We start from the raw sequence: 25,169 nt of genomic DNA on the forward strand, positions 1-25,169 counted from the left end.
AGAGAGAGAGAGAGAGAGAGAGAGAGAGAGAGAGAGAGAGAGAGAGAGAAAGAGAGAGAGAAAGAGAGAGAGAGAGAGAGAGAGAGAGGGATTGCTAAATGACTTGAAAAGGAACAATACAAAATAGTTGTCATGACACAAGGTGAATGAGAATAAATTTTTTTATGGAGTCAGGGGTAAAAGTGAAAACTTACCAAGCTTGCAGAGCACAAATGGGGTCAATTTCAGTAACCATCACTACACAGCCCATACCCTTCAGAGCTTGAGCACAACCTTTCCCAACCTAAAAGTAATAAGAGAGACAAGGATTAGACAACATGTAATACATATTTATAACAGGCTTTCTGACATTTACTGAAAGATCAAATCAATATAAATGTTAGTGTGTTTATGTCCCTGTAACTTAGCAGTTCGGCAACAGAGACTGATAGAATAAGTACTAAGCTTATAAAGAATAAGTCCTGGGGTTGATTTGTTTGATTAAAGGCGGTGCCCCAGGTGGCCGCAATCAAATGAATGAAACCAGTAAAAGAAATCCTTATCAAGCTGATGTTTGGAACATAAATGAGCATTTCTATGGAAGGTTTTAATTTAGATCACTTTAAAATGGGGAATTTATATCACAGAACCAGGGGTAGTTTCATGACCAGTTGGGCTATCTAAATATTGGTTTCAAATTTTGGCACAAGGCCAGGAACTTTGGGGAAGGCACCAGCCAATTACATCAACCCCAGTGTTCAACTGGTCCTTACATGAAGCCAGAAGAAATTATGCTAAACATTTTATCCAGCATGTTAACAATTCTGTCAACTCATCACCTTAATAACAATAGAATCAATTTTTGGCAGAAAGACAGCAATTTCAAGGGGAGGAGACATATTTAAATATTAAATGCTTTCTATCATCAAAACATGCCCGTCTACCTTCAAAGTACCTTTGTTGTTTTCAGCTAAAAGAATCATGTCGGGCCAAAGCAGGCATCCATTCATTTAGTATTCTAGTAATTGATTTCTGACATAAGCCCAAAGCCTCAAGAAAGGGCATAGTTGATTATGTCTATCTACCGTTTGGCTGGTATTTAATTTTATTGATCGTATATTGATGAAAAGCAAACTTGACCTTAGTAACAGTTGAACTCAGAACATCAAAAGCTGAAATAACAACAGAAAAGCTATTTTGTTTACTGCTCTACATATTCTGCCAATTACCATTAATACAGCATTTTAATATTAATCACCTTCATAGGGCAACAAGCTGGCAAGATCATTAGCATGCCATGCAAAATGCTTTAGTGGCATTTCATATGTCTTCACATTCTGAGAGCAAATTCCACCAATGTTAACTTTGCCTTTCATCCTTTCAGAGCACTGGGGTCAATGAACTCGACTTAACCAACTCCTTTGGAATCGCTGGCTTTCAACCAAAATTTTAAACCATTATCATCACTAAGGCGGTGAGCTGGTGGAAACATTAGCACACTGGACGAAATGCTTAGCGGTATTTCGTCTGCTGTTACGTTCTGAGTTCAAATTCCGCTGAGGTCGACTTTGCCTTTCATCCTTTCGGGGTCGATGAATTAAGTCCCAGCTACGCACTGGGGTTGATGTAATCGACTTAATCCCTTTGTCTGTCCTTGTTTGTCGACTTTGCCTTTCATCCTTTTGGGGTCAATCTAATCGAGTAGCCCAGGCCTTGTGCCTAGAGTAGAAAAGATTATTATCATTATTATTACTAAGGTGTAGAGCTGGCAGAATCGTTAGCACGCTGGGTAAAATGCTTAGCAGCATTTCATCTGTCTCATGCAAGTATAAGAAAGTAAACAATAAGATGATGATGATGATGTGTTAGTTAGGCATAACAATGCCCACCACCTGTACAATCCTTCTCACACTGTAGACACCATCTACATAACATAATTGAGACTAGCAAAATCATGTCTTTTGCCTAAACTAACCAAAACCCTTGATGGACAACTATAATTTCTTCATGGTCAAACATTTTATATAAATTTACTTAACTCATATCTAAAAGACAAAATTCCCCCTGTTCTTTCCTAACCATTAAAGACTCTCTCTGGGATTATTATCTATCCTCACTACCAGATGGTAGACAAGTTCTTATTTATTTCTCATTTTTCAAGCCATTTCTAAGACAGGACTATCAATTAACTAAGAATATTTCATTTTAAATAAATGTGCATTCCTCCATGTCAGTCAAATTCTAATATATAATGAAACAGTAACAGATTTATTAGGCTTCACTGTAATATTATTTTTAACGTAATGTACATAAAAGGCACCCAGTACACATTGTAAAGTGGTTGGCATGAGGAAGGGAATCCAGATGTAGAAACCATGCCAAGACTGATAATTGGAGCCTGATGCAACGTTTCAGCCTGCCAGCTCCAGTCAAACTGTCCAACCCTTACCAGCATGGAAAACAGATGTTAAATGATGATGTTTGATAGCATCTCAGAACTCATATCTAAATATTTCTTGTTAAGAAATATACATTTTCAGTTACACACACAGCCAGCCAAACATATTGCTATACAGCAAGAAGCAATTATTTAAGTTACATAATACCATAACAACAGACAAATTTTATGTAGTGACGAGAGGAGAGGCATTTTTTTTTTCCTTTTTAGATTGGAACCTTACAAACATTACAGTAAGATCAAACATGTAGTGAAATAATTTAAAAGATAATTAATTGGTGATTGATCATCATCAGCATTTAACTCCATAACATCGGTTGATGTAAAGTTATGTGCTTTGTGCACTTGCTTTGAATCAGATGATGAAAATATATACGCAGCCCTATCTGTCATGGTTTTGTACCTATTTATGTACCAGTTGATATAAATGTCCACTATCACTCACGGAATTGATAATAGAGGCCACCATGCAAATTTTAAGGAATCTGATGGGTTTGTTAGACTCTTCATGTAAATATTTCCAACTCAGTTCGATACTTCATCACCATAATAGTATAAAAGCAGCCGTTTTGGCAGTTACACCACCATTTCTATTATGACTTCCCATCAAATTCCTACACACTCAGCAAATTCATCTGGTCCTTCATGGAATTAGCAGTCACATCCAGTCATGCCAGTTTCGGTGCATTTACAGCACTTGCAGTGACAACAGTTTACATAAATAAACAGTGCAGCTTTTAAAGCAGTCGACGTAAATACATGCCAAACTGTTGTTGTGCACTAATTGCTGATCTCAGCTGAGATGATTACTCTCAGTGCAATCTAGTTACCTGATAAAAAAAAACATTGTCGTGGCATTAACATTTGTTTTCCATGCTGGCATGGGCTGGTTGGTTTAGCAGGGACTGGCAAGGCCAGGAACCACAACAGGTTCCATTGTCTGTTTAAGTGTGGTTTCTACAGCTGGATGCCCATTCTTATGCCAACTGCTTTATAGTGTACGAGGTGCTTTCTACATGGCACCATCACTGTCAGGGTCACTAAGTGCCTTAAACCTTTAGCAGTCAAATTATTTATTGCTTATTTATTTGTATTGGTTTGAATTATTCATGTATTATCTTGTAGTTTCGAGATTTCACTGATGTGATCATTTATTTTCTGAATGACAACGGCATTGTAAGGTAGGTGTGAGAAGCCAGAACTGGTCCATTTTCACACAAAACAGAACACTTGGGATGGATATAAGCAGTTTAAATGCTAAATCAAGATATTTCAATTTTATGTGGGATCATTATTAGTCCACAAGTATATGAACAGAAAAAAGAAATATAAATATAAAAATGTGTGTGTGTGAGTGAGTATGTTTGTTTCTTTCTCTTTATCCCTCATATATATATATATATATATATATATATAAAATATAATGTGTCTTGAATGGCACAACAATGCAGAGTGGACTATAATAACTGTTATAATTTAATTATCCATAGTCTAATATAATAATATTTCGGAGAGCTTTGTGAGACCACTGCAGAGTTGCTTCCGGGAAAAAAATTTCAGCAACTGTTGGAAAACCGATTATAGCAGTGACTCAATCATTTCCGAGTGATATCTGATGAAGGAAGTTTTGTATTCCGAAATATTATTATATAAGACTATGGATAATTAAATTATTGTCCACTCTGCATTGTTGTGCCATTCAAGACACATTATATTTTACAAAAAATACACAATGCTTCAAGTGAACTACAATACTCTCCTATACATGATGAAAGTATAAATTGTGAAATTTGTGGTTCTCTGCTTCTTAGTTTAAATATGTGGCTCTAAAGGATTCTTTTAGCCAATTAAATATAAATATAGGAATAGATGTGTCATAAGAAGTTTCCTTTCCAGCCACATGGTTCTGGGTTCACTCCCATTGCGTCACACCATGGACAAGTGTTATCTAATATAGCTTTGAGCCAACCAGAGCCTTATGAATGAATTTGGTAGATGGAAACTGAATGAAGCCTGTCATGTGCTTATGTATGTATGTCCCCCACCACTGATTGACAATTGGTGTCGGTGTATTTACATCCCTGTAACTTAGTGGTTCAGTAAAAGAGACCGACACAATAAGCACCAGGCTTTGACAAATAAGTCCTGGGGGGTCAATTCATTCGAATGAAAATTCAAAGTGGTGCCCCAGCATGGCCATAGTCTAATGACTGAAACAAGCAAAAAATGAAAGATATAGATATGCAAGTTCTTTTTGCACCTGGATTTACAGCAATGTTATAACATGTTGGAGTTTAATGATCTGTTTTGAACTGAGCTCTTTATTATCATGGACATACTTTTGATATTTATGTAATCAGTTCTTTCTCGTTCTCTCTTTCGACACACACACATCTCAAAAGTTAATAGACATCCCTCATTATACCGTTGTGTCTGTGTGGAGAGAACATTCACCACGATACTCAAACAAGTTAAACCATTAGAAACTGTTCAAGGCATGTCTGCCAAATACTAGATTAAGTATTTAAGTGCATCGAATGACATTTTGCATCTAGAAATTAACCTTTACAAAAACGATGTGTCTGTTTTATTTTAGAGGTGTCTGTGTGTGTATTCATATAGCAGCACTTACTTCTCCATAGCCACAAATTAAGACTTGTTTGCCACCAAACATAACATCTGTAGTTCGCTTTAATCTAGAAAAGATAAGACAAAAAGATTAATACACAAGAACATTCAGTAACGCAAAACAAAATGAAAACAGGATATTTCATATATAAAACAAAAAAGATCGAATTGTCTCTTATCACAAGAGACAATCATTGCCAGGACATTTGTGTTATAAAATCATTGTAACTTCTCTATAACCTACACAAATCACATACGTATGATCACCAACAGTGGAGGTTTAATCAAATTTCCCTGTTGGGTTTACATTTTAAGAATGTACTTGCCCAAGGTGGTGCACAATGGGACTTTTGGGTTCAGTTTCTCTGCAGGTCACCTCAGCAACTGCCTTCTACTATAACCTCAGGCTCATCAAAGCCTTGTAAATGGATATGGTAGATGGAAACTGAAAGAAGCCCACCAAATATAATATACGTGTGTGAGTGTGCATCATGGTTTTGTTTTGGGATGGTTTCTTTGTACTGGACACTTTTTCATGAAATTAATTAATGATGTCACATTGCAACTTGCAACACTATGTACACACACACTTGTTAATTAAAATAGTTAAATATTAACTACAGAATCATGCAACACATTTAAGAGTAACAAATTTATATTAATAGTCAAAAAGAAACATCAAAATCACTTCATCATAATATATATATATATATGTGTGTATGTATGTGTAGGAACTTAACAAATGGTTCTTAGAGATTGAAGGTTCTAATTTAACCAAGAACAATTTAACAAACAACTTTTGTAGTCCAAGTGGCTTAGGTTGCAAAACAGTTAAATGAAAGGACAGAAAGTGATGGTTTTACTTACGCATCCAAAATAGATTCTCGACAGCTGTATAGGTTATCAAATTTGGTCTGAAATTCAGAAAAGAAGGAAAAAAAAGGTGCCCTTACTGATTTACTTAAATCTTTGGAATAATTGCAGAAAACTGCAAGCCGAAAATTCATCAACATAAAATCAAATTATACAGTGCAAATTACACACATACATTTTCTTTCTTTATCTCTCTCAAAGACTCACTCACAAACTCGTATTTATAGAGGTCTAATTGGTTAAGTTAATAGATGGCTAGTGAACTAACCAAAATTCTGAATAGTTATTTTCTTGTCACTATCACTGAGTATGTAGTAAGACATCTGCCCAAATTTTTATATATACATGCTGGTGGCATGTAAAAAAAAAAAAAAAAAGCATCATCTGAATGTGGTCGATGCCTGTGCCTCTTGACTGGCTCCCATGCCGTTGGCATGTAAAAAAACACCATTTGAACGTGGTCAATGCCAGGGACCCCTGGCATGTTCAGATGTAGAAACATTGCCAAATCAGATAGCAGCCTACTGGCTTTCCAGACCTCAGTCAAACCTACCAACCCATGCCAGCATGGAAAATAGATGTTAAACGATAATGATGATGTTGACTGACCTGTCTGCTTGGTGTTGAAACCACACTGGTTTTCAACAAGACAGCTGATGATGGGACAGCTGTTTATTTAGAGAAATTTTATTGTGGTGTTTATGTAATTGCCTGTGAATTTCTCTTTTGGGTTGTTCTTTTGTATAGTTTCAAATTCTTCAGCATATTGATAGAATCTCTATGTTTAGGTCTAGTTTCTTTCTATTCTATATATAATTTTATGGTTAAGAGATTATAAGGGTCACACATCTAATTGGATGTAGATTAAAGTTTTAGATTATTATTAACACCATTCACCAGAAATTTAGTGATTTACAAGGTGAGGCATTTGCTAGTAATTACATTACAGAGGATTTGTAACACAACACATAGTTCGTTGGTTCACGTGTAATAAAATATAAACTACTGCCTGACCTACTCAAATTGTAATAAGTATGTACTGTTGTCTGGTCAATATAAAATTCTTATATTTGCGAATACATGTGATCTGAAGGATTTCTGGAGTAATGTTACTCATCAAAATGGACAGTTTGGGGATCAGAGTGTCTCTCCAAGTCAAGCTGCTGCTTCACCATTCTGGGAGACCCCAGCACAAGTACAACAGACGTGATTAGTATGTCACAAGAAAGAATTACAAGAGAGATTCTTCAAGCTGAACGAACAAGCAGGAGACCAGAGGGCAGAACAAAAACAAGATGTTTGGATAACATCCATAGTTTCAATAGTTCATGCTTAGGAATCCGTCTGAAAAGTGTGATGGCTGATGCTTCTGATAGGACCCTATGAAGGAAGTGCCAGAGAAAATGGATGGATGGATAGAGCATTATCGGTGACTGACCTTAGTAACTGAATCATTGACATTCATAGCAGGAACAGTGAGTTTTTTCGATTTGGAGAGTTGGTAGAGACGATGTACACCGGTGACGCTCTCTTCAACAATGCCTTTGATGCTGCTGAACATGGCAGGGTATCTCTTCAACATTAGATGGGTGGCGTCTCCACCATCATCAAGTATCTGCAACAGAGATTAGCAATGAACAATTTTAGTATTTATTGATCTGGTTGAGACAACACTTCTCCATATGAGTCATTCATATCTTAGAAAATTACTGCAGAAATAATAATTATAATAATGGCACAAAGCTGGAAATTTTTAGGAGGGATGTGTATGTCGAATACCTCAACAGAGTGCTCTGCTGCAATTTTATTTTAATCAACCACTAAGGGATGAAAGGAAAAGTAGCCCTGGGCAGGATTTCTACTCAAAATGTAAAGAGATAGAACAATGAGTGCAAAGCAGTGTCTGACCTACTGAAGTGTGACTAATTAAGAGGTAATGTTGAGGATATTCTCACTGATAATCACACACACACATATGTATGTGTGTATATGTCTGTGTATGAATATATTGCTGGATATGGGGAAATATTACTTCACTTAAAAACAGGTGAGAGCTGGTGACAAGAAAGGCACCAGACTGTAGAAAATCTGTCTCAACAAATGCGAGTATGGAAAGGTGGATGTTAAAATGAAGAGGAGTTCAACATAAAGCTGCCTCCCTCTCTACTCAGTCAAAGAGAGTCGGTTTTAGGAGGTGCATGGCCACCTCACAAGTGCTGGTGCCAAGAAAAAAAAATGGAGCATCCAGTACATGGCATAAAGTGGTTGGCAGGAAGGACACCCCTCTCATTTATATCATTTGTATCCCATTAATGTATATGTCCAGCCCGCATTGCTTCTATACCTCTTTGTAAGGCCTTTATGGCCAATTGAATGAAATAAGGAAGGACATCCAGCTGTAGAAACCATGATGAAATAAAAAAAAAAAACACTGGAACACAACATAGTCCTTGGATCATCTGATCCTGTCAAACTGTTCAACCCATGACAGCATGGAAAACAAATGATGATGATGATGATGATGATATTGATGGTATCAAACTTTCTATTCTATGCCTCCAAAGGACAAAATTATGGCAAAATTAACATTATACTTTATATTTCCTATGAACTTTTACTCTGAACAATAACAGGTTTGTAACAATTATTATTTATATCTAGAGTCTAGCTTAAAAAGTATAGAATGACTCATGATAGAGCAAGATGTTTACTCATGAAGTGCTAACCCCGTTCTTAGAGTACATTTTACCAACAAGGGTGATTAGAAACGGTTCAAAATGGTGGCTAAACAAATACAAAGGCCTACGGTAACTAATCTAAGTAGCATTAAGAAATTCAACTCTCTTATTGCTTCTAGTCATTCGTATAGCTGCTAAGAACGGTTTTAAATTCCTGTGAGATAAGTCTGCATTGAATGAATGTGTTTTCTCAAACAAATAGAATAGATAAAAGCATAAAAGGCTACTGAATGGAATTATTTGTCGAATAATAACGAAAAGGAATTAAATTTTGGCAATTAAGCTGTGCATTTAAATGGGGAAAAGGTGGGGGGGGGGGAGAAAATAAGTGGAGTGGTAGAACTTCGTTTTTGTATTTGGTTTGCAAGATTCTTGATGTGAATTTGTGTCATGAAACAAATCTTGTATCTTGGGAAGGTCATTACACCAATAACGATAATACATGTACTGGTTCAATATCACTTCTCTATTGTTACTCAGTCGGTTAGATATCTAACCAGCTAATAAACCAATCATTTGTTTAATGTGCTGATTAAGAACTTTGACTAATAAACAACCAATTAGCACATTAAATGAATGATTGAGTATTTAGATATTTAACCAATTGACTAACAATAAAGAAGTGATACTGAACCACTGCATGTGTTATTATTGGGGTAGTGACCCTCCCAAGACTCAACAAGTTAAGTGTTAGAATGTAGTGACTACAAAAAAAAAAAATGCTCTTAATAAAATTTGTGTGTTGTTGAAGAGGGAATCTTTGATGTTACGACAAGGAGCTTGTTTGAAGAAATGAGAGATTTATCTGGAAAGCTATAAACTTTTCAACACTCAGATTTCTTTAAAAGGTTCTTCCTGACTAAACTACCAGAAATTGTTTCTCCCTCTCATCACACACACAAATTTATTTTATGCAATTAATCCAGCTGTTCGCGATTCTGGACAGCTGTCGCAAATAAATTAGTGGAGGTGAAGAGAAGGCCAGGGTACTATCTGTAAGATTTATGTATGTTATATGTTAACTGGTGTGAAGTAGATTTGCCAGACGTACAAACCATGTTTGGCTGCCAGTGTTCGTTGTTGATACATTTGTCGATACCCCACCAAAAGTCTTCTTCACTTTCTCCTTTCCAGGCAAACATAGGAAACCCACCTTCAGCCAGTGCAGCAGCGACTTCGTTCTGTGTTGAAAATGGAACAGAAAAAAAAAAAAACAATAATTATAATTAAGGAGAGAAAATGAAATATAAAGTTTTATGAAGATTTATAAATTCTATGTTATGATTACTGGTGAATGTTAAAAATGTAATTGAAATAATATTTTAGGGATTTTTTTTACCCTTTAATATTTAAACTGGCTATACCCGGCCAAAATATTGTTCCTGTTTCATGTTTGAACTGGTCAGATCCAGCCTCTCACACCTACCTGACAATGTTAGTCTAAAAGCTATAGTCACATCACTGAAATCTCAAGGTTACAAGATAATGCAGGATACATTCAAAGCAATATGAATAAATAAGCATTGCATTTGACAGAATCGCCTGAATGCCAGCTGGTTATATTTCAAAGTATTCAAAAAATTTAAAGTAATTTTTAGTAATTTAAAGTGGTAAGTTTAATAACAAAACAAATATATATCCTTCAGATAAAGTGCTGTGAAGTGGGAGTGAACCTGGAACCATGTGGTTGGGAAGCAAACTTCTTTCCATAGAGCCACACCTGTGCTTATATAAATGCTAAAAAACAGAAGTATTTTGTCTAAAGGAGATCCTTTTCAAGATGTATAGTTTTGAAAACCACAGCATACAGGACAACTACATTTCACTACGTTGCAATTTTTTAAACACCATACATCTTTAAAGGGAACTCCCTTAGACAAAATGCCACAGCTTTGTTGCAATTAACAACACAAAAACATTAAGTATATGACATTGATAATGACTACGTTACCGAGCACTACAAACAAAATCTGAGTGTATATATATATATAGTAATCCCTCGACTATTGCAGGTGTTATGTTCCAAAACCCCGCCGTGATAAATGAAACTCTGCGAAGTAGAAACAGTACTGTACATTATTTTTTAATCATTTTTATAATTTGTATATATTTATTTTATTATAAATGCAAAACAACACCATGGAGGAATCGACGTAAGCTTAAACAACAAACTGCAATAGGTGAATAGTCATATGGCGAGGGATTACTGTATGTATATATATATATATGTATGTATATATATATATATATATATATATACAATTAAACCTTGGGAGAGGCATTATGCCGGTAATAAACACACGCACTGGTTCAGTCCTTTATTAATTTATATAGTTTTTTGTTAAATTATTTCATTGCACTCTTGCAATCTCTTCAGTAACTTGTCTCTCCACTTCCATTTCAACACACGTATCCACATCAAGAATCTTGCACACGAAATACACATACGAAATATATATATATATATATATATATGTACAATGTACATACACACATGCATATAAATGTAATATTTTACAAAAAAAAAAAAAATTAACTATTCAACAATATGCGAATAGTAATAAATTAGGTAGACGGTGACCATACATAGTCCATGGTTTGCTTTGTGTCCAACAAACAATACTGTGTGTATGTGTCTAATACACACACACCACAAATAAATACACAAAAACACACCAGATTTTGTATTATTCTTTTCCCCGCTATTATACACTAAATTACTATTTTCAAAGCTTTTCAAAGAGGTAATGCTAATAAGAGAATTTGCAGTTTCAATGCATAAATCCATGGCAGAGCTCATTAATGCATTACAAACGATACCTAATTTATAACGACAAACATCATGCAATGTAGAAAGTGATTGATTATAGATGGCCCTGTAATTCAATAGCAAAATTAATACCTGATACTGTTTATTTCTTACATCTGTTCTCTCTTTTAACTAAAGGCTCTTTTGCATCTCGGTGCATTATCAGAGAACACAATACGACCTGTGTAGTATTACATCTGAACAATGATAATAGAACAGCATATTTGATTTTCACACACAAATCTTTATCTCTCTTTCCGGCACCACACATATTATTCTCACGCACTTGTGTCATTTGATGCAGTCCTTGGACCCATCAGATCCTGTCATGCTATTCAACCTTTACTAAGATGGAAGATAAGATGTTTAAATGTGATAACGATGATAGTATATTTAGTCTTTGTATTTGGATTCCAAGATTCTTGATGTGAATTTGTGTGTTGAAACAAATCTTGTTGTTTTGGGAAGGTCATTACACCAATAAATATAACACATGCACTGGTTAAATATCACTTCCTTATTGTTAGTGAATTGGTTAAATATTTAACCAGTAAACTAACAATACAGGAATTATAATTGAACCAGTGCACATGTCATTGTTATTGGTGTAATGAGCCTCCTATGATAACAAGAAAATAATGAGAGAGAGAGAGAGAGAGAGAGAGAGAGAGAAAGAGAGAGAGAGAAAGAGAGAGAGAGAGAAAGAGAGGACAAATGATTTCATTAATTTTCAGTCAGTGCCAAGCCAAAGCTGATAGCAGGGATCACTCATAGACAAGGAGATGATGATCTTGCTAGGTTAACTTCCTGCAGATATTCCATATGATGTCAACCACTTAACTAGGGCAATCAACTACTCGATGGCCTGCAGGGCAGTTGGCATTACATCTGGCTTTCATTGCAAAATTATATCCATTCAATGGTTAATGAGAATTTACAGCAAGGAATTGTAAAGGGTGTAGAAAGAAGTCAATGATAAAGTGATTAGTTTTGTGGGAAAATACTTCATCATCACCATTATTATTATTATTATTATTATTATTATCATCATCATCATTATCCGAACCTTCAGCCTCACCTAGGCAATGACTAGTGACAGAGACTTTTGGAGATATGCTGTGCTTGAGAAGACCCAGCAAGCCAAGTGAGACCATAACCGGTGGCCTATGCCAGTGGTGTATAACCAGCCCACTTATCAGTATCCTTCATTCATTGGACAATAAACTTTGCTTGTGAAGACCTGTTGAGGCAAGTGAAATCAAAATCACTGACGTGGTCGATGACTGTATCGCCTGACTGGCTCCTGTGCCAGTAGAACGTAAAAAGCACCATCTGAGTGTGACCATTGCCAGGGTTGCTGACTGGCTCCCATGCTGGTAGCACATAAAAAGCACCATTTGAGTGTGATCGTTGCTTTACTGGCACGTGAAAAACAACATTTGAATGTGGTCATTGCCAGTGCTGTTGGACTAGCTCCTGTGCAGGTGGCATGTAAAAAACACCATTTGAGCGTTGTCATTGCCAGTACCACCTGACTGGCCCTCGTGCTCGTGGCATGTAAAAAGCACCCACTACACTCTCAGAGTGGCTGGCGTTAGGAAGGGCATCCAGCTGTAGAAACTTTGCCAGATCAGATTGGAGCCTGGTACAGCCTTCTGGCTCGCCAGTCCTCAGTCAAACCGTCCAACCCATGCCAGCATGGAAAGCGGACGTTAAACATCGACGATGGTGATGATTCAATCATAAGGAGGACAGCAGAATTTGTCACTGATTAAAGTGTGTTGGATCCGGGATATCTAGTCTTATCATTGGTCAATGAATTAACCAACTGTAATTGTATTCATTCCAAAATATCTCATTTGATGCCGTCAGCTGAATCTCAGACACGTTTACACAAACATGCAGGCATACAACACACGTATATGTTTACGTATACACTATTCTGAAATTGCAATCAAGACAAATGTAATTGACAGACAGTCAGGCATGACTAATCCATAAATGTTAGTAAATGAATCTATAATTGCAGACTCCTGATTGTTTGTATCAAAACAATTTGAATTTGCAGGTTCTGAAGGTGTGTGTGTGTGTGTGTGTGTACAACAAAGAAGATGAAAATCTCAATGCAGCACAAGTTCAATATTCTTTTATTTGTTTCAGTCATTTGATTGCGGCCATGCTGGAGTACCACCTTTTAATCAAACAAATTGACCCCAGAACTTATTGTTTGTAAGCCTAGTACTTATTCAATCGGTCTCTTTTGCCAAACCACTAAGTTACGGGGGACATAAACATACGGTCGTCAAGTGATGGTTGGGAGACAAACACACACACACACACACACACACACATATATATATAGCAAATGAAAGACAGAAGATGGAAAATATACAAGAATTTATTATTAATCACGACAGTTGTTTCAACACCTCTAGTACCGATTCCTCTTGGGTGGGACACTCAACAACTGGTTCAGGAGCATCTGGTGATGCAGATGTATCTCGTCAGGTAATAAATAAATATAACTCGTTAAAATGAGTGTTCCACAACGTAACTTTCCATTTTGTAGAGAGAAAAGCAGCCAGATGGAGGAAATATCTTCATTTATAAAGAAGATCCAAAATAAAATCACAGATGACAAAAAGAGAAACGAACACACAATCCAGGGAGAAAAGTGTTAAAAATGACCGTTAACAGGTATGGATGTGTATATAAATATATATATATACACGAAGGGCTTCTTTCAATTTCTGTCTACCAAATCCACTAACAAGGTTTTGGTTGACCCAAGGTCATAGAAGACACTTGCCCAAGGTGCCATGCAGTGGGACTGAACCTGGAACCATGTGGTTGGTAAGCAAGCTACTTACCGCACAGCCACTCCTGCACCTATGGTAACAATTGTTTTTGCACCATTTCACTTTGAACCATATTGTGCACAAACACAGTTCCGAGATAACCAGTTCATAGGAATGTGTTTTGGCCAGCTGGAGTAAAAGAGCTCAAAACACAGAGTCTGAACATGACTATCGTTTATGAAAAACAAGTTCAACAAAATACATTTTGTTCTCAAAATCTTGCTGGCTGTTGAGACTACTTAGATGGAACGAGTGATCTTTCAATTAGTGTTTGACTTATACATGTACATATGTACCTATCTATCTATCTATATCTATATATATATATATAAACACACACACATATATATCTACATATGTGTGTGTGTGTATATACACACACACACACATATATATATATATGCATATCTACATGCTTCACCACCATCAAACATATATATATATACAAAAAATTCATACACATGTATATATATATTCACACACACACACATACCTACATGTATATATATATATATATATATATATATATATATATATATATATATATATACACACACATACATATATATATCGTATATCTACATATATATATCATCATCATCGGACACATACATATATACATGCATACAAGATATAGAGACAGATGGATACACACACATACATACATTCATACATACATACACATTACATTACATTGCAGATATATACACAAGAGGCAGAGAGAGTGGTTGAAAATTTTATGAACCAATTAACTGAGTAGAGGAAGATGAGTAATCATCTTCAGCAGCTGTTTTAATAAACATGAAACTAATTAATGTGAAAACAACTTGAAACTATTCAAAGGAGAAGAAGACGGAAGAGGAGATATCTAATTCGTAGTTGTGTCATCTGGAGAAATATTAGTAAATGAATGATATACAAATATAAATAAGATAGAAATTGAACAATTATTTTGGTTGAAAGTTGGTAATAAAATAACAGGCAAAACTCTCAGACATATGGCGACGGTTTCATTTTTGGTGGAGTTAAACTGCAGATCAGCTCTGATCTACTAGAGCAGGGGGTCACCAAACTTTTTTCACAGTGTGCCAAATAACTGAGAGCATGATGAATGCAGGCTGCATAACCATTTTGTTCAATACAGCGAATACACAAAAAATAATGATAACCAACACATTTATTTACCAAAAAGTTAGCAACAAGATAGTTATATCACCCCCAGTGCACACATATCCGAATCTCACAAACTAAGCAGCAAAAAAGGTTTGTGAGATTTGTGAAACTTGTGTTTAGCTTTTAAGATATCAATATTTGCTTTGGAATTGCTGCATCCAACCAAGAGAATTGCTTTCAACTGTTCATCAGTCAACCTCTTTCGATGTGCTGACTTCACATTCTTCATTATTGAAAATGTTTGCTCACAGACATAAGTTGTGCCAAACACTGATGCCATACTAGAGGCAAATGGACTCTCATTGCAGGCACTTACACAAAAAATTCAGTGCAGTGGCGGCAGACCAGATGAACTGACCACACGGGACGCAGTTTGGCGACCCCTGTATTAGGGCAATGGGTCTCGATTGGGATTCATATGACCTTTGAGAATGTTGGCCTGCCCACCTAGTCAGTGGGGTGGCAACATTTGAAAGCTAAAACGATACAAAGCGCATGGTGGCCAGCGATGTATAACAACATCTGATAGTCTGGTCAATCATGTGGTGTAACATACACCTGACAGAATGAGAAACGACATCACTGATTAAGTGGAGTCGTCAGATTCACATTAGACACTAATACAGCAACTAATGTTTATTAATAACAACCTGCAGTCCATCATCGAATTACAATGAATGAAATCATCTGAGGGGAAAACGAGAGAGAGGGAGAGAGAAGTTATGTACAAGATGGAACAGAGGACTTACTTGTGTGGAATATATGTTGCAGGCAGCCCATCTTACAGATGCTCCAAGGGCAGCTAGTGTTTCAATAAGTACCTGAAAAAAGGTGGCAAAAAAAGAGGATAATAATAATAATAATAATAATAATAATAGGGGAGGAAAAAATGCAAGCATGACTATGTTGCTGAAAGAGTACACTTAGCCAAGTTTGTAGATCTAAAATGACAGTTAAATAGTAGGAACACAAACCATGGGTTGTAATCATCATCATCAAGATTTTATAGGATAAAAGGAAAAAGATAAAAAAATAAACTGTAAAGGTATAGATTCTGCAATGTCATATGATAACAGAGTGGATGCCAAAGAAATTGAAAAAAAGGAGACAGGACCTAGCCAGAGAGATGAAGAGATTCTGAAAGACTAAGACAATTATCCCTATGTTAATTGGCACACTTGGTACAATGCCTTATATGATTCTTTCTAATTTTGGTATGGAGCTCATGGGAGGGAACCAGTCATTGATATTGAACTCAGAGCTTGACTGATTCTTATTTCATCAACCGTGAAAGGATGAAAGGCAAAAATGACTTCAGTGGCATTTAAACTCGGAACACAAATAACTGAAAGAAATACCACAAAGCAGTAACAATCCAGCCAGCTGCATTGCTTTAATAATACTTTCTTATTTTAGTACAAAATAACTAATTTTGAGGGGAGGGAAAGTCAATATAATTGACTTTGCAGCTTTCTCATCAGTTGACAACAGATATTCTCCACCCTGCCCAAAATTTACAGTCTGATGACAAAACTAGTAAAAGATAAACATATAGATGCAGGCATGGCTGTATGGTTAGAAGTTTGCTTCCCAACCACATAGTTCCAGGTTCAGTCCCACAGCATGATATCTTGGGCAAGTGTCTTATACTAAAGCCTCAGGCCAACCGAAGCTTTGTGAGTGGATTGGGTAGATGGAAACTGAAAGAAGCCCATGTCATTGTGTCTGTCTTCACCACTGCTTGACAATCAGTGTTGATGTGTTTACATCCCTGTGGCGTAACAGTTTAAGAGACCAATATGATATGAAAAAACAAAAACTGGGGTTACTTCATTCAACTAAAATTCTTCAAGGCAGTACCCCAGCATGGCCACAGTCTAATGACTGACACAAGTAAAAGACAAAGTGCAGAATGGTGAGGTAATAAAAAACAATGTACAGCAATATAGTACGCAGTCCACTGTCTCTGGCACTTTCTCTCCACCACCTCAACCCTTTCGTTGCTGTATTTAGAGATGCTCTGTGTTTCTTTCAATTACTTTAAATATAACAAAGAATTTAGTAAAATAACTTAGCTCTCATTAAGCTAGTGTTAGGAATATAAATTGTGACTAAGTTTTGGTGAAAGATTTAAATTCAAAACTTATGAAAACAAGACATTTGTACCACAGAGCCAGAGCTGGTTTCAGCTGGGTTGGTAACGAAAGGGTTAAGTTATTATTAAAATACTGTAATGTTTCAAAGCTACAAACATCTTAACATCTAAGACTTGATTTCTCTTGCAGGAAACCAACATCGTTCTGTCGCACAATGTACGTGACTACAACAATGTCTACAGACCAAACGAATGTTCTTTTGTTACGCGATCAAAACATTCTTTATTGCCATATATGCATTTACAACAAAGTCTTATGGGGTGGGGAGTTGTTGGATGGGGCGAGGGTGTCGTTAGAAAAAAAAATTAACATTTACCTATGACTTCTTTCTTATAAAATATTTGAAGGAAAATATCCTTTATTTCAAAGTTTCCAGTTACATGGTGTTTGTGTGTGAGATAAGTGAGTGTGTATATTATATAACTACCAGACTATTCATTTCATTTTTGAATAACAAAAGCTGCTCTGAATTCAGTAGATGAAATTAAATAAGAATATTTCACCAATTATTATTATCAGAAAGAAATAAAAACATTGAAAGAAACTCTCTGTAGTACATAAAGATAACTTGTCACAAAACAATCAATATTACAATGCTTCTCACTGTAAACAGCTAAACGATAAGACTAACAGTCTCTCACCCATCAGGTTTCAAGAGGGTATACCACCACCATTTAACATCTATCTTCCATGCTGGCATGGGTTGGATAGTTTGACAGGATCCAATGAGCACCAGTGTTTGCTTTGGGATGATTTCTTCAGTAGGATGTCCTTCCTAACAGCAACCACTTCAGTGTGTACCAGGTACTTTCTTCATGGCACTAGCACTTAGGAGATTGCCAAATAACTCACAAGAAAAAAAAAAAGACTCCTCGACAGTAGTAAAGAAGAGATGGCTTTATGCCATCCAGGACTAATTTAAGTTTGACACCTGTTCTATCAGTATCTTTTTGTCAAACTGCTCAGTTATAGGGACATAAACAAACCCACATAGGCTGTCCAGCAGTTGTGGAGGACAAACAACTAAACACATACATTCACTGGGCTTCTACATAGTTTCCATCTACCAAATTCATTCACAAGACAATAGACATCCTGGGACTATAGTAGCAGACATTTGCTCAGGGCGCTGCACATTGAAACTGAACCCTAAACCACATATCACAAAGTGAGTTTAACCACACAGCCATGCTTGCACCTATATCTGAGATTATATTATGAAATGTGTTCTCTCGCTTTTTTTTCTTTCTTCAAGTTGGTGGAGTTTGATTTGAACGAGATCTGGTTATTTCTAGCAAACTAAATGGCTATGTATAGTCTCTCAGTATAGCTGAAGACCAACAAATTCTTCACTTTCTCTAAATCTACTCTTACAAATGCCAATGGCAACAAAGACAGTTTATATGTTGGAACATAGGGCAGCAACAGATTGCCAGCAGCAACTAAAGAATCGGGTTTCTTGTTCAAGAGCAACCACCACTAACTTCAATGGTTTCCTAATCTCCAGGAATAACAGCTTTACTGAATGGCATATGTTTTTTCAAAGGAAAAAAAAAAAAAAATACCTGAGGAGAAATAATAATATTTGCAAGAGCAGAAAGAAACCTAGTTCCAAATGGCAGAAAAATAAACAGACAGCATAGTATTATATTATCACTTTGAAACTGGCATCAGTCAATATCTATTCCTGTAGAAGCCAATGATGGAACTTTTATGTAATAATGGTAGTTCAGCCTGTTACAAGTAGAAAAATGTTCTCTCAAATTACATTTTTTGATCTTAACCCTTTTAATACCAACTCACTTGAGACCCTCCATGGTTCTATGATACAAATCCTGTGTTTAAAGTGACATAAATTAAAACTGTCCATTGAAATTCCCTCTTAATTTAGGTTCTAAACACCAGCTTAGCAATAATGAAGTTATTCTGATAAAATTGTCATTAGTTTCAAAATTAAATGAAACCAAATAAAGGCAGCATTATTGTAACAAACTAACAAAAAAGGTTAAAGTGATCGAGTAGCCTTCCTTCAAAATTTCATAAAATGAGATCACAACAGCTGGAAAGCTTTTGATCATAGGTTTAAAGTAGGGGTTACTAACCAGTGCCCGCCACCCCGAAGGGGGGGGGGGAGCACAAAGCCTTGCTAGAAATGGCTTGGGATATCAATTAAAATGTAAATCATGCTGCTGATAGTAGGGGTTTGCGTGGGTTTCAAGCTTTTGGATAAGAAGTCGCAAGTGTGCAAAAACGTTGGGAACAGCTGGTTTAAAGGATCAGGGATGACCCGAGGTTAAGAACCACCATGAGGAAACAATTCAAGCTGAACACTGACCATTCAAACTTCAAATTAAATTTATCTTTGTTAAGAAAGGTCTTAAAAATAAGGATCCTTTTTGTCCTTTCTGCTACCTTGTGATTAAAGGTTTTAAATTCCTAACGTTTCTAGAAGAATTTCATAGATTCTTTATTGCTACAATCTATAAAAACAGAATATATTGGTTTCAAAGTTTAGCACAAGGCCAGCAATTTTGGGGGATGGGGTAAATCGATTACATTGACCTCAGTGCTTAACTGGTACTTGTTTTATCAACCCAGAGAGGATGAAAGGCAAAGTTGACCTCAGTAGAATTTGAACTCAGAATGCAAAGGTAGACGAAATGCTGTTAAGCATTTTGCCCAGCATGCTAATGATTTTGCCAGTCCTCTGCCTTAAACAAAGAGCTTATCGAGTGGAACTTTGGTGATGGACCTCCATCACCCAAATATGGGAGGCACCCAACTATGGCTGTCAATGGTTAATGTAATTTTTAGCCAGACCTGGATGATATCAATCAAGCTGAAATGTCCTCAGACAGGGTAAGTGTTTATTCATTTGGAGTTCTGCTTCAATGTCATCCACATTACAGATGGTGATGGTGGTGAGGGAAATCGGTGAGGGAGGAAGGAGGAATTTCTGTTGGAAGTAGTGAAGAGTTTCCAACTAAACATAGCATGAAGAATGTGAGGGGATCAAAAACTGTGACCGAATCAGTGAATAGTTGCCAAATATAGAGTCTAAAATTTATAAAATTGCAAAAACCGAATGCTGAAGAACTGAGAACGATAGAATAATAAAATAATGTCACAGAATTCCGTGTATGAGAGAGAGATAAAGATATGATAATGGAGTGTGCATTGCAGAATAAAAACATAACAGCAGTGAAGAGAAAACATCAGACATCAGAGTATTCCTGTGTTAGTTTTAAATCATTGCTAATTACACAGGAATTTTTATAACTTCCGAAAAAGAAAATACCAAACTCAAGTTGATGCTATTAAGAGAGCTTTTACATTTAATGTAACGATATTTAGATTTCAATCAAAAAAAACTTTAACCTTAAACTAATTCATATTTTTTTTATTTTGTTTTCTTTTTCTATAACTATTAAAATATTTTGGTTTTGGATTTGTAAAACAAAGCAGTGTCCTTCTTTCATATTTGAATGTTTGTTTTTCAATACTGGATGAACGATAAAAATAGATTCTTAAAAGATAAATCTTGCCCCAGGTGGGAAATATGTCAACAACGGGGAGAGAATTTCTTCTCAGACAAATTTGAAGATCCTGTATATTTAATTCTTAATTTAACCCATTTAGCATTCACATTGTTTTGAATTAAGTCATGCAGTTAATTTTTAGAATGACATGTCACGCTGAATCTTCCTGAGTACTACGTTAGGGGTATACCTGTCAGTGGAGTGCTCAGCCACTTGCACGTTAATCTCACAAGTATGTTATTCAGATGATCAGATCAACTGGAACTCACATTGGAGTGCTAGTTATCAATAAACTACAGTCATCTTGCAGTTATACTGTTAACATCTTTCTACAATAATCTCTGCTTCCTGACGTAACAACTAGTTCCATACCATCTTCATCCTGGCTAACTTTTCATCTCTCTACGTTTAATTATGCTTGATGGTCTCATCTCCCAGGTCCCATACTAAACACTCCATCCAGGTCTTTCTGCACAGAACAGAAATCCTATAGAAGTCCTTCTCAACCCACATTTTTTTTCTACATACATAGTTTTTTTGACCAGCAAACTGTGGTCCTTTATGATTACAATAAGGCATTCATTGGCTACAGTGAAGGAATATCATTATGAGAGTATTTTCAAAAGGAGATAATTTGAGAACAGAGTGGAGTGAACAATGTAATTGCAGAGTACCAAAGGCACAAGTGCTGCTGGGCAGGATGTGTTGCAAGGTTCACAGACAGCAGGTGGACTTGTGCAGTTGCTGAGTGGCATCCAAGAGATTAGAAAAGGCCACTTGGAAGGCCTCCATGATGATGGGAAGACGATCAAGTTAAGCAATTTGGATGAAGATCAAAGCAAATGGCACAAACAAGACAGAAAAGGAAGCACACTGTGATCAGCAGAGCATAACATCTGATGGTCTGGTTGATACTGTGACATAGATAAGGCATGAGGGGGAGGGGAAGTGTGATTAAACAGCTTGCTACCCAAGCACATGGTTTTAGATTCAGTTCCACTGCGTGATACCTTGAGCAAGTGTCTTCTACTATAGCCCCAGGCTGATCAAAGTCTTATTCTCTTATTTGTTTCAATCATTTGACTGTGGCCATGCTGGAGCACTGCCTTTAGTCGAACAAACTGACTCCAGGACTTAGTCTTCGTAAACCTAGTACTTACTCTATGAGTCTCCTTTTGCTGAAGTGCCAAGTTATGAGGACGTAAACACACCAACATCAGTTGTCAAGTAATGGTGGGGGGAGAAGCACAGACACACACATATATATACACACACACAACGGGCTTCTTTCAGTTTCCGTCTACCAAATCCACTCACAAGGCATTGGTCAACTGGAGGCTATAGTAGAAGACACTCGCCCAAGGTGCCACATGGTGGGACTGAACCCAGAACCATGTGGTTGGTAAGCAAGCTACTTACCACACAGCCACGGATTTTATATATGCTAATATGTTTGTATGCCTGAGTGTCCTTGGCTTGATAGCTGTAAATGATTGTCAGTCATACAAGCAGTGCCATTGATTTCCACTTTTCTGGGAGAACATGTCAGGCTATGGGAAAATATCTTGCTGGGCTTAAAAACAGGTGGGTTAGTAACAGGAAGGGCATCCAGCTGTAACATATCAGCTTCAATCTGATGCGAGCTTGGAAGGCTCTGGACTTATATAGTCTGCATTTTCTCTAAGCCCCTGCAATCCTGTTCTGTTTGTAGGAGGTGGCACTTTTGCTAGGCAGGGCAGTCTTGTGCTTGCGTTTCCCAAGTGTCATGGTTGATCCCAAAGCTCTTCAGTGAGCCTTTGGTGCCCTATCTTCTTCTCCCATGTGATATCCTTGGTCATCGTTGAGAAGAGACAAACTAATTATCTACTTCAATACCATCATTTAACTCATGCAAGCATGGGAAAGTGGACATTAAGATGTTGGTAATGGCACTGAACTATGGCCTCACCGATAACTACATTAATCCCACCAGTTTAAGAAGGCTCATTAGAGTCAAGGGAACAGCCTCAACTTTAACGTCAATCTTTAATCTTTTACTTATTTCAGTCATTAGACTGCAGCCATGCTGGGGGTCCCTGAAGAATTTTAGTCAAATGAATCAATCTCAGTGCTTATATATTTTAAAGCCCAGTACTTATTCTATCAGTCATTTTTTGTTGAACTGCTAGGTTAAAGGGGCTTAAACACACCAACACAGTCAAGTGGTGGTGGACAAACACAGATACAAAGATACACACACATATGTGCTAGGCTTCTTTCAGTTTCTGTCTACCAAATCCACTCACAAGGCTTTAGTCGGCCTGGGACTGTAGTAGAAAACACTTGCCCAAGGTGCCACGCAGTGAGACTGAACCCAGGACCATGTGGCTGGGAAGCAAACTTCTTACCAACAGCTACGCTTGTGCCTCACATCAAATCATGTAAAATAAATCTATACACATATGGATGTTGGAATGTATTACCTTTTATACAAAGAAGCTGAACATTACAGAAGAATTACGTTCCTAAAACTATTTAATGATAAAAATGCAATGAAAGTATCAATTGAATAATGAAAAATAGAGATTGCTTTTTTTTTCTTTTATTTAATGTATGTAAATATGGATTTATTAATTACCAGCAAGAATAACATTTATTTTCAAATGCAACAAATTTGCAAAAAGAATACATGAAATCGAAAACAAACTAAAGAGATACCTAATTAAAATTTGATGAAGATTTGACATATTTATAGCATTATTTTGACTAAGAAGCAATTACTTCAGTTCATAACAACCTGACGAATGTGTTTACACACACACACACACACACACACATACACACACAATATCACATGCATATACACTGTATTACACACATATATTCACGTTATCACTTAGTTATACAATCCTTCTGTTCCGTCTATGCATTTCCTTCTCTTTTGCCCATTCGGTCACTAAACAATACTGTTTGTCTACTTACTGCAGTTTGAGCTGTGATGTGTGTACAACCAATAATTTTAGCCCCTTGGAGAGGTTTATCAGCAGCAGCTCTCTTTTTGAGGGCCATTAATCCGGGCATTTCTGAAATAGCAAATGATAAACAAAAAATGCAATCAGTTAAGTGAAACTAGAACAGTAATTAAGAGATGAGGAGAAACAAAACAAAACAAAGATATAATAGAATGCAAGCAAAAAAAAAAAAAAACGAAAATTTAATCCTTCAAGCATTTAAACATTTTATGTCCGGCCAAAATATTCTGCTACTGGTAATGCAGAATCCTGTACAACAAGTTGGATGGTCAGGTTGTAGGCAATTAAACCGGCACCCCCCACTGGGGTGGGGTGGCCTGGTGAGGAAGGTTGTTAGAGACCTAGCAGGACTAAATTTAAGACCTGTCAAAAGGAGGGATGAACTTAGTGTAGGCTCAACTATCAAGGGCCCTTAGAAATTCAGGGATGGTGTCTGGCATACTGGAAGACCACTGGGAATGAAGCACCTGCTAACCTTTGTTAACCCTTTCATTACTTTATATATTTTGAGATGTTCTGAGTTTCTTTCAATTACTTTAAATATAACAAAAAATTGGCACTGTCATGGTATTAGCTGTCAGAATTGAAAGTAGAACTGACAAGGAACATTACTGCTGGTTTGAGTTGATTCTTTGGTTACTGACTAGCCGGAGCTATCTATCTGTCTGTCTGTCTATCTCACTATATCTCTCTCTCTCTCTATCTATCTATCTATCACTCGTTCACCTCTGTTTGTGTCCATAGAATTTATCAAATTAGAAAACGCAAATTTAATATAAAAATATATTTTCTGAAATTGCAAATTATTTAAAATATAAAAATATAATTTTCAACAGAGAGAATTTATCAAAATAGAAAACAAATGAAGTTTGAAGTTTAAAAATAATAGGATCGACCACTCACGACTAGCTAGCGCGGATGCGCGACTGCGCGTTCGGGACCACTCT

At 36.5% G+C, this 25,169-nt stretch overlaps 1 protein-coding gene across 10 annotated transcripts in view; it reads right to left on the reverse strand.

Annotated features, from left to right (window-relative positions):
• The window catches only part of LOC106869993 (adenosylhomocysteinase-like 1), a 420,486-nt gene that overhangs the window by 32,907 nt on the left and 362,410 nt on the right, over nt 1-25,169 (reverse strand). For all 10 annotated transcript variants that reach the window (XM_014915943.2, XM_014915942.2, XM_014915946.2 and 7 more), the window contains 7 exons: nt 24,173-24,273; nt 16,266-16,337; nt 9,732-9,857; nt 7,377-7,553; nt 5,933-5,979; nt 5,070-5,133; nt 195-283 (listed from right to left, as the gene is read on the reverse strand). In XM_014915943.2, coding sequence (XP_014771429.1) covers nt 195-283; nt 5,070-5,133; nt 5,933-5,979; nt 7,377-7,553; nt 9,732-9,857; nt 16,266-16,337; nt 24,173-24,273 — 676 coding nt within the window. The remainder of the gene's footprint in view (nt 1-194; nt 284-5,069; nt 5,134-5,932; nt 5,980-7,376; nt 7,554-9,731; nt 9,858-16,265; nt 16,338-24,172; nt 24,274-25,169) is intronic.

The sequence above is a fragment of the Octopus bimaculoides genome, chromosome 3 (assembly GCF_001194135.2).
Source record: "Octopus bimaculoides isolate UCB-OBI-ISO-001 chromosome 3, ASM119413v2, whole genome shotgun sequence".
Taxonomy (NCBI): Eukaryota; Metazoa; Mollusca; class Cephalopoda; order Octopoda; family Octopodidae; genus Octopus; species Octopus bimaculoides.